At 37.1% G+C, this 17,960-nt stretch overlaps 1 protein-coding gene across 2 annotated transcripts in view; it reads left to right on the top strand.

Annotated features, from left to right (window-relative positions):
• Positions 1-17,960, top strand: part of PDE4D (phosphodiesterase 4D) — a 746,399-nt gene that overhangs the window by 176,173 nt on the left and 552,266 nt on the right. The window contains exon 1 of one of the 2 annotated variants that reach the window (XM_028119059.2): positions 11,704-11,826. The exons of the other annotated variant lie outside the window; for it this stretch is intronic. Coding sequence (XP_027974860.1) covers positions 11,780-11,826 — 47 coding nt within the window. The 5' untranslated portion in view covers positions 11,704-11,779. Of the gene's footprint in view, positions 1-11,703; positions 11,827-17,960 lie in introns of those variants that run through there. 2 annotated transcript variants of the gene reach the window in all.

Raw genomic sequence — 17,960 nt, 5'->3', positions numbered from 1 at the left:
GCACTGGGTGTTATGCACAAACAATGAATCACGGAACACTCCATCAAAAACTAATGCTGTAATGTATGGTGATTAACATAACAATAAAAAAAGAAAAAAAGAAAAAAACTTAAAGGGGTAGTTAAGAAACCAAATAAAATGTGTCACATGTTCTTATTTTCAATGATTTTGTTACAATATTGATACTGTTATATACATATTTTTTAAAAAATATCCTGACAATACCACAATACATTTGTGTCTCTACTTGGATGTTTATCCTATTGTCCTCTACTATTTGAGAGGAGAATCAAGGAAAATTATTTATACCGTCCAACAAACGTTCTGATCTTTAAAACACTTGCGCTCCAGTAGAAAGCTCTCAGTGTAGGTCAGCTCGAAAAGAGTGGGAAGCTGTAAGTCATTTGGAAAGTCAGACAAATGGGAAAGCTAGTACAGGGTAGTAATACCCACCGAATCCCACTCAACCGTCAATCACTTACCCTTGTCCTTATTCAACACTGCCTCCCTTCAGACTCCTTTAGACTGGGAGTTTAGGACTGTCATTTGCTCATTATAGCTACAGTCAGTGAGGAGAGGCCACCGGGGATTTGGAGCTGCAACAGTCCCTTGATCCTTCTCCTTCTGGAACAAAAATATTCAATCCTGTCAACCTCATCCCAATTGGCCTGTACCTGTAATCAGTGGGTAATTACCGGGGAGAGGGAGAAAAGTGAGTTTTTATTTTCATTAACTTTGTTCCTGCTCCTTGTATAACTTCCATTCTTTTAAAAATGAGGCAGGAATTTCAAAAACCAAAAAAGTTTGTTGAGGGTCCTGACAACAAAGCACTGGATGCTCATCTGTCCACGTTCTGCTTTTTAGTTTTGCTCCGCCTCCTGTTCTATCACCAATCTAAAGGGGAAGAGTCAAAGGAAAAAGGGGAGAAATCCTCACAGTGAATTTACCATTTGATCAGTTTTGCCGCTTTGTTTTTTTGGAAAAATTTAAGGTTTGTTTGTGTCTTCATCCTTTTTCTCTTCTTTTTCTTTTTGTGGCTAAGAACAACAGATGAAGTGAGGTTATATTGTACTTTGAATTTTTTCCCACTCTTTACGTGCTTCCTGTAGAGAAAAGTATAAGATACATTGCTAGGCAATTGGATTTCATATTATAAGAGCTTTCTGCCTCATTCACTGTGGGGCCTATGTTATGTTTTGCCCATTTGTATCTAGTAAGTGATTTGTAGGGTCTATGGTGATGTCTTTAGGGGTGAAATATGGCAATTGTAGAGAAAGATACTGAGCATTATGAATTCATCCCCAAGTCATAATTAAAAACAACAGAGCAGGGGCAGCTGGGTGGCTCAGTCGTTGAGCGGCTGCCTTCGGTTCGGGTCATGACCCCAGGGTCCTGGGATCGAGCCCCCGCATCGGACTCCCTGCTCGGCGGGAAGCCTGCTTGTGTTCCCTCTCTCGCTGTCTCTCTCTCTGTCAAATAAATAAATAAAATCTTACAAAAACAAAACAGAGCAGAGGGTATAAAATTCTAGGTGAAAGAGAGGGGATCAATCTAAAATAGGCAGCTAGTATTTAATAACTGGCCTTGAATTTATTTTGTGCTCAAATGCACAGAATGTTTTACTTGATTATATCAAAATGACTTCACAGCTGTTGTTCCAAAATATCAAATTCTGGTTTTAATACATTTTAATATTTTAAATCTTCTAAATGATTGTGTTAAAATAATAACATCTATACCCTTTCTTCCCTTTAAAAGGAATTATGCGTGGGCGCCTGGGTGGCTCAGTTGGTTAAGCGACTGCCTTCGGCTCAGGTCATGATCCTGGAGTCCCGGGATCGAGTCCCGCATCGGGCTCCCTGCTCAGCAGGGAGCCTGCTTCTCCCTCTGACCCTCTTCCCTCTCGTGCTCTCTCTCATTCTCTCTCTCAAATAAATAAATAAAATCTTAAAAAAAAAAAGGAATTATGCGTTTCAAGTACTAAATTTTCTTATTCCGCAAAGCTAATGAAACTCTCAGTATTTTCTCCCTTCCTTAATCTCTCTCTTTCTCTCTGTCTTTTGCCTCCTTATCTGAAACACATTAACATTCAGTGAAGAAAATGGTGAAAGGGGTTTGAGAAAAAGAAGCTAATATTTTGACTGGGAGTGTACCAGATGTCAGTCATAGCAAAAGAATGCTCTCTCCAGAACCTCTGGATGTGGATATAGATGAAGATACACTAACTATTAGTTACTCTGTGTGTGTTTTAATTTAAGCCTCTTGATCAGGTAATCCTTAATTCAGTGTCAAGCTAATTCACTGTGGCTATTCAATATTACAATAGAGTATTAATTTTAAATTGCTTTACTTTTGGAGGGAAGGAAAGGATTTATGAACAGCAAAATAATGTTTCTTAATATGGTGACTCGTCTAGTTCAGATTTTGATTACAAGGAAAAGAAACCATCTCAGACCAGCTTTTGTAAAAAAGGAGAGAATACAGTTACTATAAAGACATCGAAATTCTCAGGAACAACGTTTAAATGGGCCTTGTTGGACTTGTAAAACTCAAGAATTGAAGCAACTCCTCTTTTTGTGGCCATATCGTCTTCCATTCCTCTTTGGCTCTTTGGAACTTCTCTCTATGATTGCCACAATCTCCTTAGTCATCAGTTTGCACTTGACCCAAAATGGCAGCTTCAGCTCCCAAGTCCACATGATATTTTGGTTCAAGCCAAATTAGAACTGATTAGAGTCTCTGTTTTTCTTATGACCATTCACGTTCCAAAGATAGACTATTAATATTCACTACACAGTGAATGAATCAGGTGGCAGTGGGTAGTTTTCAAACATATTCCAATCAGGTTTTATAAGGATAGAGTGTAGGAGAGGCAAGCTCTTTAGAAGGAGCTTTAGGCAGACAAATAATCATGTTTGGTGTAGCTGTTTATTTATTTATGATAATCATTGACTCAACTCAGCAAATACTTCATTGACCACTGATATACCAGACACTGTTCAAGGTAATGGGGATACAGCAAGGACAAAACAGACCAAAAAATCTCAGGGCCCCTGTGGAGTTTACTTTTTTTTTTTGTTTTTAACATTTATTTGTTTATTTGAGAGAGAGAGAAGGAGAGTTGGGGGGAAGGGCAAAGGGAGAGAATCTTCAAGCAGACTCGCTCAATGTGGGGCTCGATATCACAACCCATGAGATCATGACCTGAGCCAAAACCAAGAGTCGGACGCTTAACTAACTGGGCCACCCAGGCACCCCGGGAGTTTACATTTTAATGGTGATCTTTAACCATGTATTTTAAAGATAACTGGAATATTAATGTCTTCATACAGTAAATACAAGATGTGGAAATAACAATACACATGTGTCTGTATCTGTATAGTATCTATATTATAAATATAGGTTATTTGTAAATATCATAGTCATATTGGCTTTTAGGTAATCTTCTTAACTGTCAGTGGTGTGTGCGTGGGCATATGTATATGCACTGGGAGCAGCAGCTGAGGTCTTTGCCTTTTAAATGGCATCTGATTTGCACACTTTGATACAGCCTCTAACTTTCTATTAAAATGACTATGAAAATATACCCTTCAAAAAATACGATTAAAAAGTCACTAAAACCCAGGATTGATGGCGATTCATTGCTAGAGAATTAAAGAACCAATAAATTTGGTTGGAAATATATATATTATTACTCTATATATTATTATCATATATATTACTATACTATTACTATAGTAGATGTGTAACTAAAGAAAGGAGATATACCAGCAGACCAAAGATAGATCAAAATTAAGGAGTTAGAGTTTGCAAGTAATCACATATTTGAGCTGGAGTAAAATAAACACATACTGTTACCAAGATGTGTGATCAGAAGCTTCACTGTGCAGGTAGACGTAACTTTAGTGTTGATGCTCCCAACTGCGAACGAGTATTGCTTCTGGCCCCAGCTACAGTGTTCCTGTGGGCCTGGAAAAAGAGTGACTCAGTTATCCATTTTTGTTTTTAACGCTTGTTATTGATTCAGCTAATAGCTCTGGTGGTACATGTAAACTCTTATTAAATATATCTTTTGAATTTGACTGTTTAGCTTTGAGGTTTGAGGTTGGATTTTTCAAGTCTACCAGAGATTCTATCTGATAAATATTAAAAACTTGGATTTCATATTCCAATACATAGCTATTAACTAAGAAAGACATTGGGGAGGGTATGTGCTACGGTGAGCACTGTGAATTGTGTAAGACTGATGAATCACAGACCTGTACCTCTGAAACAAATAATACATTATATGTTTAAAAAAGAAGATAGTAGGAAGGGAGAAATGAAGGGGGGGAATCAGTGGGGAAGACGAACCATGAGAGACTCTGGACTCTGAGAAACAAACTGAGGGTTCTAGAGAGGAGGGGGGTGGGGGGATGGGTTAGACCGGTGATGGGTATTAAAGAGGGCACGTACTGCGTGGAGCACTGGGTGTTATACGCAAACAATGAATCATGGAACACTCCATCAGAAACTTAATGATGTAATGTATGGTGAATAACATAACATAATAAAAAAAAAACTAAGAATGACTGTTCTTCCTTAATTAACAATAAATATAAAAATAATACTAAATATGTTTTTGTCCTCATTGGTATTTTAATTATGCAAATAATATATGGAAATAGTCTCATTGAGAAGATTAATCAACTCAGAAATAAGTAAAGTAAAAAGTAAATTTTTTAATGAGGCCCACTTTTAAATTCCCTATCTCAGAGGTAATTAGTTTGTCGGTAGTTTGGTATATATCTTTCTGGTTCTTTTCTTCTACATTGGCATCAATATATTTGTATACACCTGCACATTTAAAATCATATTAACTGTATCAAATAATCCATACTAAGATATTATTCTGACAATCTGAGTTGTTTTTCTTTTTATTCTTTTTCTCCTACCAATATTTCAGATACTTTTCCAAGTAATTCTTAGGACTCTTATAAACACGGGTATATTTTGAAGCTGAACCTTATCAGGCAGGAAATATTTTTATTCCTTTGAATTCTGAAACAAATATGATATAAAGCCTTTAGAAAAGTTAAAGGTAGAAATAAAATATAATTCCATTTCAGAAGGGACTTCAAACATTATCTCATTGGATTTTTCTATTTTTTTTCCCATTTCAATTTAAGTAAGTTGCAGACCCAGTAAAGAGTCTATATTTTATTACATTTTCTAATCACTGAATTTAAAGTATATGTGAACAGCATTTAAAAAGCTCTCTTTTCATTACATAGTATTTTTCTATAATTTACCTGAGTAAGTTAAAAATTACAATAGCCTATGAATTTGCTATTATTTCTATGTTCCAGATAAGGAAATGGAGTCTCATGGAGGTTTAGTGAGTTGTTCAAAATTACACAAAAAGTAAAAGGCAAAACCTGAAATTAAGGGGTCATGTTTTGAGACTCTAAGACAGAATACAAATTCAACTTTTTCTTTTCAAAGTTGCTGTGGATTTTTTCCACATTTGATTTTTGAATAATAAGTATTAAGTGCTTTCTTTGTATTCTAGCGTTAGGTATTCTACCACTTCTACTTTGGAAAATATTAAAAGTAGAATTTAACAAGCATTCTAAATATCCCAATTATAAAATGTGTTGTGTTTGATATGAGAATTTTTTTTTCTTGCAAAATGTATTGATTTATCATTTAAACTGAGAAGGTGATGATTCAAAATGACTTGTATTAGTTAAATCATGAAAATTTCTACCAAAGCAACTGTTGCTTTTAGGTGATCCAAACAGACGACTAGTGATTTTTTTTTTTTCACTTTTCAATTAGTGGTTGTATCCTTGATTATAAAATATGTAGAAATTGAATGTGCTAACAACTTGCTGAAACATGACACAGTTCCCTCTGACTCTTAGCAGTGGAAACCATGGCTTCGTGAAGAGCTTCTCTTCTTTCAGTTATAAATGTACTGAAGTTATAAATGCCTTCAGACTTTGCTAGAACTTGCCAGAAGTGGGAAGTCATCTCTATCAACATGGTCATTAGTTAACATTAGTTAACATTTACTGAGTGCCAACAATGTTTTTGGTGTTAACAAATACACAGAGGAAGATGCTGTTTCTTTCCGGAGGGATTGGTTTTCTTTAAGAGTGGGAGACAAAATTTGCTTTTGAATGTCTGCTCCACTGGGAGGTAGGGGTGGGGAATGTGCTGTCATCTTACATTTCATTCTACATATTAGAGTGCTACTCTCACCTCTTTGTTAATTGGTGATATATATAATACAGAAAAAACCATATATGTGTGTGTGTGTGTGTGTGTGTGTACGAAGTGCACATAAATTTCATTTTTATTGGAAATATTGGAAATTTTTTAAAAAATACTGTTTTTCTGATTTTAGGTGAAAAAGTCATATCCCCCAAGATAGCCAATGACTGTAGCTTCTGTTTCCTAAAATATGATATATTTATGCTACAAATATAGAGAATGTGCTTAAAAAAGTTTGTAGAGGTATTTGCATATGTACATATTTTTATACAAAATCAATATGTAGAATAGAGGGATCAGTTTTTTCATTTGACAACTACGGGACAAAAGTTCTCCAGCCCTTTGAAAATATGGGACACGTCCCTAAAATTAATAATTAGTATTCATAAAAGATTAATAAGAGATCACCTTTTAGATCCTTGTTATTTCATATCTAAATCTAGAGGAGCTTTTATTATGTAAGTTAATTAAAAGGGAGTCACTGATTTTAGCTATTGGTTATAGCAGAATGTGACGGTGACAGAAAGATATACCTTAACAAGTGGAAATACCGTTCCATTCTGAAAGTGAAACTCAGGGAAATCTGTGAGGTAAGTCATTACACCCTCTCTATCAGATGAGTGACTGAAGAGTTTAAGAAACACCCAAGCTCAGAAACTAGGTTGTGTCTGTATTATGCTGTGCTTGTATTAGCATAAAGGTCTAACTTCATTGTTTGTATGACAGTCATTGTGAGGGAAGCCTGTCAGTTGAAGGGGTTTGAAGAACTCTCAATGGAATCTCAAAACTGACAATACAAGGATAAGATTTTGCCTAGAAAGTGTTAATTTTGTATTCCTACCATGAAGTTTCTCTAAACATTTTTAGGAACCAGACTCCCTTTTTCAAACCAAACCTCAAAATAAAATAGGTAGAAGCAAAGGGGCTCTGGTTGAAACCTGGCCTCCTCTGTCCTGCACTTGCCCTGAATTTGCAAAACCACAGGGCAACAAGAAATTGAGTTAAAAAACCATCACCGTTGCAAGCATCATCTGCTAGCCAGGGCAGGAGAGGATTTTGGTTGTTGGAAAAGGATGTGGTGACACTAGCTAGTTAATACTTCTTTGATTCTGAGAGCACTAAACAATCTTTCATGAAAATGCTGGTTAGATTATTGTAGTTTACACTTTATCAATAAGTTGACTGTTTTTTTTTTATTTGTTCTTACATCAGCCTCATATGATGATGGTTAATGTGAGTCTGTCCCTGAAAGGCTGATTACTCTTGTGTTTGCTGTGGGATTAAGATTTTTAAAACAAAGAGAGACAAAAACCACCCTTTGTGCCAGTAGAGCTAAGGCTGCACCATGGCTCTAAGGATCTCAGCAAGTTTATGCCAATCTATGATGCTCAGCTAATAATTAGTACTCCTTTAGCGGAGCTGGGATCAGCAATAACAGTAATCTCTTATGTATGTTCCTCGCGTTTCTTAGAAGTTCCATGAAAGGTTCTACCTTTCAGTAGAAAAAATAGATTTGTATTACTCTAGTCTGTCAGTGTTACTCATCTTTGAGAATTTGTTTTTTTTGTTTTTGTTTTTGCTTTTAAATTACAAACCTGTTAGTTCTGCTCAAATGTTGTTTCTTGAACACTTGTAAAATACTAAGTCTTGTAAAGTATCAGTTTGTAAAGTACGAGTCCTAACTCTGAAGACCCTGTTTCTAATATACATGAATAAAAATGTTGGAAAAGCTATTACTATCCTCTAAGCAAGCCCATTCTTTTATATATATTGCCTTGAGTTTTCAAAATACTCAATTTAGGATTGTTTATTAATGCCTAATAATAAACTACAATAGTCTTGGTTCTCTGAACTGTGAAATAAATTACATTTCTTTTTCTTTATTATCCCTCAAGCAGAAATTTGGCTTTTCTACTATTTGTCATAGCTTCTCAGTTGTGTGTCCTTTCATTCTAATTTGTTATGCCTTATTCTACAGAGTTGCGTATATAAAAATAGAAATAAAAAGCCAAAAAAAGTCCACCTAGAAAATATTCATTGAAATCTCCTTTTGGTTTAAATATATTTTAATTTTACATCTCCTTTAGTAATCTGCTGGGTAATTCGTATATGTTTTTTTACTTCTAAAGTGCTTTGCATATATGATTGCCCACAAATGGGAACAAGTATAGAATGTTGAACTGTGTGGTAATTGAAAAATATTCAGAGATGTTTTGGGTATCCGATGGCCCATCTGGCATATGAACAGAGTAGAGTAGAATGGACTAAAAAAAAAAAAGAAAAGAAAAGAAATTTCAAATAAATAGTACCTATTATAAGGAAAAATCAATTTCCACGTCATTTTGTAAATATTTGTACTTGCCCCTTTCCACGGAGACCTACTTTTTACACAGTGTGAGGAGTAAGTATTGGTTTTGAAATAAGTTCATGTTCATCATCGTATCATCATCATCATCAAATAAAACACTGACCTATGATCTGAATTCTCTTCCAAATCTACGGCTAACATGATGTGTGATAATGAAGAAACACTATCCTTTTGGGGACTCGTCTCCAAAATTGGCACAATAAATGTCATAGTCTCCTCAGCATGATTCTGTAAGGCTAAAGTAATACCTGTGAAAATAGTTTTTTTTTTTTTTTCTCAAAGCATTAACACTATATAGGGGTAATTCATTCAGGCTCTGGAGCCAAACTTTCTTGGTTCAAATCATGACTCTTATTAGATGTTTGGCCTTAGGCATGCTACTTAATATCAGAGTGCCTCAATTTCCTCAGCTGTATAATGACGTTAATAATGGTCCTTACCTAATAAGTGTTGTGAGGATTAAATGAGATAATAGCATAACATCCTTAGTACAGGGCCCCAGGGCAAGGTGGACATGAGGGGCATGGTAACTTTTCCTTGCTCTTAAATAGGTAATATTTAAATATGTCATATAATATCAAATATTGAATTACTCTGTGATGCTTAATTCCCAGCATTCGAAGCTTGTCAAAAATAATTCAGATGGAAGTTTTCTGGTTCAGAACACAAATGACCTAATGGAAGAGTTTTATTCCCTTTAGAAAAAGGAGGTCATGAAGACACTCGTAGGCTATAGAAAATCCCCAAATATATTCTCAAGTTTCTTTCAAGCTGTGGGTACCATCTGAACCTACAAGTTCAAACTGCTTTTAAAGTAATCATTCAGTTCTTCCTCATCCCAGGAATACTTCCATTAAGATCATCATTTGATCAAAATGAAAACTTCCCAAATCATGGCAGTTTTCAAGACTAAATTTATACCTGGTTTCGAATTTGTGGGAAATACCCCTTCCTCCCCCAGTTCTGGGTAGTATTTTCTGTGATGACAGGGCCTCACCAGAGGAATCTTAACTAAAGATAATGGCGTGATATATTAAATGTTGCCAATATTCCATTTAATATTAAGCAATTACATAACAGCTTTTTTAAATGCCTAAGTTAAAACTGATACATTCATATTGAGTACACTGCTACTTGTAAGGTCCATTCTCCTACTGATCTTCAACAAACACCATTTAAGTGCCAACCTACTATTACAAGAGTTTACTATTTTATTCTTGCTCCAAAATGGCATCAACAGTGATGGGGGGCTTTCAGGGGATTGTTGAACAGAATTTTTGCAACAAAGGGTAGGCTTGAGGAAATACAAATTATCAACCGTAGGCATTGCAATGCTTTATCTCAGCACTCCTCAAATCTACACACCCCCTAATCAAACAAGCAGCTTTATGGCATGCGCAATTGCAACTGAAGTATAACCGACTTCCGCAGAACGGGCTTCCACAGGATTTCCTGTCCAAAAATTACCGTGTGGTCATCTGTAGCCAAATGGTTACAAATCATTAAAGTTAGCAAGACACTCATAGCCTTTTTTTTTTTAAAGGAGACAAAGTGACCCAACCCTGTCATTTGCAAATTCTCCTGGACTTCTTTTATTCCCATTCTTTGCCCTGGCTAAGAAGGGAAAAACAAAAACAAGCAAACAAAAACCCTCCCTTCGTAATATCTGTTTGTTCAAGGTGTCATTTCCCTGGGAGGTTATTTACAGATTTCTTACTGCTTCGCTTGTCTTGCCTGATAATTACTTACTGAAAGAAATCTGCTCTTTAGGGTGAGCTGTTTCTTTAACCCCTTTGGCTCACTCTTCCTTGGAGGCGAGCAAGGGCGTGCTGCAGTGTCTGGGAACCCACCTAGAGGGCCCCCTTGACGCGAGCACATCCCCTGTCAGGCAGCAGTGTCTGCAGCCGGAGCGGGCTGCTGCAGAGTTAATGTACAGTACCACGGAGCCTGCAAGTGTCCTGAGCTGCTCAGAGCTGGGCGGCACAGCCCAGGGCAGACAAGGCGGCTGCGACGATCCCAAAGGTTCTGCTGGAAATTCGGAGCTGGGAGACCCCAGCAGGAGCCTGTTGCCTTTGTGTTTTAAAAGCATGCAAGGTCTGTATAGCTTGGGCATGAGAATCTTTCAGAAGATGTCAGCGCATCAGAGTAAATGACACCTATTTGGGAATTGAATTTGGGGTAAAACAGAGAGAGAGAGGGAGAGAGAGAAGAGAAAAGAAAGACAGCGGGGGAAGAAATTCTTAGACAACGTCTGACTTGCAGCCGTGAAATTCATTTTCTTTCCAAGGCAACATATGAAAAGCCCGCACACGGTTTTGATAACAAATTAAAGGGGTTTCTGCAGTGAAAGGATCAATAGCTTAGTCATTTTACTTAAGGAGAACAGACAGCCTTATTATGGGGTTAGGCAGCAGAAATGAATTTTCTCATGACAGCACCTTCTGAAGTCAGGATGGTAGCTAATGGTAATCCTGTCCTGCAAAGCAGAAATTGCTCCTTGCCTTCCTACTTTTACCGTTGAAAACCAGCAATTCTGAGATTTGGGAACGAAGTTGGCTTTGATTATACATGGTTTCTAGCCCCTCTGCCCAGGTCTTTGTCCGACGTGTCTCAGAAGGCAGCACTGCGTTAAAGTGACCACACATGAATATGTGCCTAAGAAAGAAGAAAAAGCAATATTCATTTCTAAAGGACAGCATGGCAAAGCAACCTGAAGTTTTCCATTTCCCTTCTAACACTTCTTTAACAAGGATAACAAGAAACTGTCTTTTGACTCCTTTTTTCCCACATTCCAGAGTCCTTCCTGAGAGGATGCATTAATTTACACTCTAGGCAGTTGGATTTTACCAGGACAATATTTGCCACCATTTAGGATTAGCGATTGAACTGGTTATTTTAGTGTGTTGACTAACTAGTGGAACCTAAATGGATGGACCCATACCTGCAGTGCTCTGTGATATTTCTTTTTCCAAATCCTGGAAGGGCTTTTGTTGTTGCTGTTTGTTTTTTTTGGGGGGGGTTTTGGAATTCAATACTTGTTGCAATAATTGCCCATGATAGCTGCTCAAACAGGAGAGTTCGAATTCATCTATGAAAATCACTACATGTAACATATGAGACAAGGAAAATATTAATGACAGAAGATCTGCAAACATGATGCACGTGAATAATTTCCCCTTTAGAAGGCATTCCTGGATATGGTGAGTAATCAATACCCCTCCTTCAGTTTGTAAAACTCAGAATTTAAAAATTCCTTGACAGGTGCCAGAGGTGAATTTTTCTTGAACAAGAATATTGGTATCAAGTGAGCGTGAAAAGTGAAACATGTTTAAAACCTAATGTTGTCTGAGAAAGTAATGGTTATGCAATAACAAATTACTTGTTAATATAAAAGCATCCCAAAATAAGAATTCTAATATGAGGACATTTACAATTGCTAACATTTCATAGAGAAAAAAACCAATAATTTTGAGAATGGCAGGTATTTAACTAATAAATAAAAGAAAAAGGGAGGTTTAGATTTTTTTTTCTGTTTTATTTGAAAATTCCCTGGGGAAGGACACACATGTATTTCTGATATCTAATGTCTCATGTCAACTTGCTTACCCTTAGGTCTTTTCAAATTTCCAAAAGAAGGTTAAGGGAAAACTTAGAATGTTGACTCAGTTTTAAAATAATACTAAGATGTGTTGGTGCCTCACATTTAAGGAATTTAACTATTTAGAAGTTAAGTAGCTATATATATTCTAATATAACTGTGTAGAAATATTTCCACTGGAATGAACCAATTTAATAGAATTCTAACACATGAATCATGAAGTGTTCAGACTCTAAAAGAATTTACTTAGTGCATTGATATTTTATTGTGTATTAAGGCTCAATGCAATTTATTAAGCTTCCAGGACATATGACATCATGTACCATTTCTTACTAGAGTTTATGAGTAAATGTGTATAGGAAATAATTGCGGAGGGTATTATAAGGACAGAGCTCATTATTTTAAAATTGCTTGTTTTTAACCACACCTTTAAGGTTGACCGGATTTAAATCTCATAGCAAAAACTTTGTCAACCTTGATAAAGGCACATTTTAAGGTTTTGTGGTTACTAACATGGTTTGCTTTGGAAACTGCAACGTGTCTGATTTTGAAAATATATTTTCCAGGTGAATTTTTTGGGTGGTCTCAAGATAAGTCATAAATATCAAAATAGAGGTTTCTGAGGGTTTTTCTAACTGCTTTTATGACAGTGTCTCAGATGAAAGCTTCCTGGTATCTTAAGGCTCTGCCAAAATCATCTGCTGGTTTGTTACAGATGTTTGAGCTTGTTAGCTAAAGGTCAGTTGTAGAGAAGGGTGGGTGACATCCTCTGTCACTCTGGGAAGGTACTCATTTTCTGTCACTACCAGATACATCCAGAACTGATGTTGTGACGTATCTTCCTTCTCTGCCTTACAGAGCCACCGTCCCCAATCTCTAATGTGTTTGGGAGGAAGTCTGGGTGACAGGCCTGCAAACCTTTAATGGCCCCCTTCCAAGTGCATCAGCAGAGTTCCCAACTCAGTGGGAGCTTTGGTTCTAAGGCCTTACGGGGCGTGATGGTGAGGTTCTGGCATCAGCAATAAGGTTCTTGCCATTCTTATAGTATCAATCACATACATAGTCTTTAACCTTAAGGTAAGAAGGTCTTGGAAACAGTCCCTGGCACGTAGTAGGCATTTGTCAAATATTTTTTTTTCTTCTATTCCTCTGCCTTTGTTCAAGGTTAATTTTGTAGTTATTGCAATTTGTTTAGGGGGAAGTTACCAGTCTCATTTCTAAAAATGTACCTTACTGTAAAGCAACAGTTTTTGTTCTGCCTGAGCCGGGTTGTTGGTGTCCATTTGTTTATGTTGCAATAGGTAGAATGCATGTACTCTTTGAATACCTAACATTATAATCACCTCATATTTTGTTACATTTACCTCACCTGTACTTTTAACGGGAAAGGAATGAGCTATTCAACTCTGTAGTTTTTGAAAGAGTGCAAATGTGCTTATTCATGCTCCTCTAGGTCTGTAACATATATGTGTGAAAGCTGTATAGAGAAGTTGAGGGTCCTGGTGGTTTTCCTCTGTGCCTGAAGCTCGGGAACCCTTCATATACTTCATTGCATCGTGTGCCGATTTGTTGTGGTTGTTGTGGCCAAACTGAGCCAACGTGGAGTGTGAGTGTTCTGTAGATCTATTCTTGCCTGGGCCCTTTAGAAGGATTCATTAGTAAGACGTTGACCTCAAAGGAAGAAGGTGGTGTTTTTTTCCAGGTGACCCAATTAATGTTGTGCTTGGTTCTCAACTTGCCTGATTGTTGTTTTCCTCTTATTTATAACCTCACCTTTCAGTACTGCGGTAAGAGATTCTAGGTGTTTGTTGACAGAAAACCTTCCCTCCCTTTGTCCTACTGTAAGAGTCCCTATTGGACTGGATTCCATGCTCATGAATTACTGTGCTGAGAAGAAAGGATTTGCCAGGTTGTTCTCCTTTTCATCTCCGTGGGCTCTTTCCTCATTCTCACATGTAGGTCTGGTCTGGTCTGGTCTTTTTTCTCTTCTTCTTCTTTTCTTTTACTATTATTATTATTATTATTATTATTATTTTATTTCACAAAGGGCAGGTCAGAAGTTGGCAGCAAATCAATGTCAGGGACTAATAAACATTTTAAAGGAGATGTGTGCCTTGGTTTGATGAGCCTGGCTCATCTCTAGGAAGGCCCTAACCCCTTTGGATATAGGCAGGACAGAGAGGTGCGTGCTCTTTTTTCTCTCTGCTTTTTGAAGAGCAAGAAGGAAAATTGAGATCTAGAGTAGTTTTCAAACAGTTATCAGAGGTAATGATTCAAGGAGAAGCCTGTGTATACTGCTCCCACTTGGAGGCTCATCCTCTTGCCCTAGGGCTACTGTGCTGAGAATTGAGCAATAGTATTACAAATTCATTGTTTATTGGTTACAAGTTAAAGTTAATAAGTGGTCTTTTTACTTGTCTTAATAGAACACTAACCCATAAGTGCTAAGAGAGTGGTATGACGAATGTGCTTTTCTTGTTTAAAGCTACATTAGAAATACTTGCCGAAGATTTTTATTGCAAAGGCTTCTTTCCATTACACTTGTTGACCTTTTTCCTTCCAAACCAAACAAAGATTAGGGTTTGCTTCACTAGGTAAATAAGTACTATATAGCTCTTCTTATTTTTCATTCTGGCTGGTTCTGAGAATATGGTGATAGTCTGGCAATTCAGGAATGGGTCTTCTTGCATAGTTAGAAAAAGGGAAATGAAAGTCCACTTTCTAGGAATTTAAATTTCATTTAGTAGCAGTTAAGAGGACTCTTCAGAAGCATCGTGGCCTAGAATCATATTCAGGGGTCTAACCAGAATGACATAACATAGTGTGCCGAGGATATGTTTGTAGATTTTTGCCTAATGTAAAAGTATAACAACTTCGTGTCATCTGATTTATGAAGATGCTATAATTTTATTCCAGAAACACCAGGACTGTGTTGAATGACACTGAACTGTACACTTTTAAGATTTAGGAGGGTGCTTTATTTAAATGCCTTTGCCTCCTTTTTATGATGGACTCAAGTGACTCTGAGGGAAGACAATGGGAAACGGAAGCCAAAGGACTCTGCTCCGGGAGGCTGCGCGGTGCTGCTATCAGCATGCTCCTCTGAGGAAACCTGAGGAAGAGTTGGGATTAGTGACTGTAGATGGTGATTAACTCTTTTACTTATTTGGTCCTCAGGATTTAATTGTTTAAAGGCTACATGTTTAAATTATTTTATCAAGCTTTCTTTATGGTGCTGAGAGGTGATTCCAGTCAAGAGGCAAAATAGGGTGATTATGGTCACTTGACGCCACATTGAGGCTTCTTTTCCCTTTTTCTAGGCCCCCACATCCCTTCATTGATCTTGCCCTTCCCAGGTCCCTAATAAAGCTTACTCCAGCAAGTCGGGGTTTACTGTTCTTCTGTGAACCAAGGGTTAAACTTGTGTACTGACTCATTTTGTGTTCTTTGATCACTTTATGGAATGAAACAAGATATAAATCAATATATTAATACTATCTTGTGCATATATGTATGTATATATATAAATATATAAATATATAAATATATGTGTGTGTGTATAGATAGATAGATAGATATATTTCCAACAGCAAACACAATGAATAAATAATCAGAGAAAGGCAAGCTGGCCTGATTCCTGATGCAAGGATCATCCTTCTCATCTGGCCTCTTAGACTCTGATCTTTTAAGTTTTTCTTTCCTTCATTTATTGAAACTATAGAAACTCAACCCAGAATTGCATTTTCTAGAGTTTTATGTTTTGGCCAATATAATAACCTCGCTTGTCTTATGAGAATTTTGGCGAGTGGGAGGAACATTGAGTTTGATGACTGTATGTAGTGAAGGACAAAATGCACGAAGTCTCACACGAGATAACAGAGTCTGCTCATTTTAGTCGACCTAAAATTTCTGCCAGTGTTTGTCTGTCGTCTGATGAGATTTCAGGTCATTGCTGATCTCGCTTCGGTACCATCTCTTCCCCTGAGTGACAAAACTACCCATTAATTCTGGAATACTAATATCAAATTTTCAGATTGATCCGGAATTCCTGTATGGCCAAATACAACTTATGGCCAATAGAATTTAGGTAGAGATCATAATTATACAAACTCATCTTGTTCACAAATCCCCTGGGTTTGATCGAAAAGTCGGCCATTGTTTAAGGCAGAAATTCAGGTTTAGATATAATACAGCAAAGATATTCCTTTAGAGAAATAGTGTTATGTTTATGTAGAGAAATAGTTATATGTTTAATAGTAAACATATAATTTTCCCTAGGTTTTCTGTTTTATTCTCCTGTATTGCTTTAGCTGTATTCTTCTTAGTTTCTGTTAGCAATATCTTATACTTTTAAAATAAAAGTAAGAAGTCATTTTTTGTAAAAGTTGATTATGGAATGGTATAATAGAGGAGTAAAGTGGGCATCAGTCATATCAGCATGCCCAGAACTTATGGAAATTAAATGTAATTTTTAGTCTAAGCAGACTTAGTAAAACAGTGCTCTTTAAACTGCTGATAGGTTACATCCTCAGTGAGCTAAGTGGGTGGTCCATGTCAGAAAGGTTGTAGACAATCCCTACAAAAGAAAGAAAGGAAGAAAATATTCTCCATCATGTGAAAATAATTAGCTATGAATTTGGGATGTTTTGCTTCTGTTAAATTCTTCACTTCCCAACCCCCCCGCCTTGTTTCTGTATCCTTTTTAGCTATTGCTGAGTTACTTCCACTAATGTTTAGGTATTTGGGCTCAGAGAAAAATAGGCAAGTAAAGGAAAAGGAAAATAGTTCAGAATTCTGAGAGGAAGAATACCCCAAGGAGGGAAACTGACAACCAGTTTCTCACTTGCTGCAGGCTAAAACTAACTTCCTTCCTTCATCCCTCCCTCCCTCCCTCCCTCTCTCCCTCCCTCCCTCCCTTCCTTCCTTCCTTCTTTCCTTATTTCCTTCCACAGTATCCACACTTTGCCTCTTCCTCTTCTCCTTTGATCACACCCCACAAACATGAATGCTCATCAATACCCATCTAGCTGCAGCATCATTGCCATCATTTTTACAATAGCTCCAGATGCCTCCAAGCCATAAATTAGCTGCTGACCCTGTTTATCACTTGATGGACTCTTGGACGGTGTTTCCAGTTGTTAGAGAAACCAGCCTGTAAACACACTTAAGATGTGATATTTTAACTAGCGACTATATTGTGTGCAGTTGTGGAATATATATTTGGTTTCGAGGATGGATAATCGAGATTCTATACCATCAGGTTATTGGCTCAGGAAATACAAAACAAACAAACAAAAAACCCCTCAGGTTTCTATCTCTAAATTCTGGTGTTAATGCTTTCTGTGACCTTGTGAAGGCTCCCTGAGCTCTTCACTACCTGTTGAAAATGAGTGCGGCAGGTATTTCCCTGCTTCCTGTCGAAGAATAGACTATTAAAGAAACTCACATAGCACATGGGGAATAATAATTTATTAGACTGCTAGACCATGGCATGCTGAAACCTCTTGAGAGAATTTCTTAAAATATAGGTACCAAATGTAACCATTGGCTGCTTCATAGAAGAGATGAACATTGACTGAACACCATTCCCAAACCCCCCACCCTGCACATGCCCCCCCTGGTTTCACATAAATGCATCCTTTAATGGCAACAGTAGCTTTTAGAGGTGGGTCTGATTTGAATCCCTGTTTTCAGATGAGGAAAGGAATGCTCAAAGAAGGTAAAAAACTTGCCCGA

Source organism: Eumetopias jubatus, unplaced genomic scaffold (assembly GCF_037043125.1).
Source record: "Eumetopias jubatus isolate StellerSeaLion01/CBP00866 unplaced genomic scaffold, mEumJub1_p1.0 scaffold_5, whole genome shotgun sequence".
Lineage (NCBI taxonomy): Eukaryota > Metazoa > Chordata > Mammalia > Carnivora > Otariidae > Eumetopias > Eumetopias jubatus.
The sequence above is the reverse complement of the archived record's forward strand: the minus strand, read 5'-3'. Positions and strand labels throughout refer to the sequence as shown.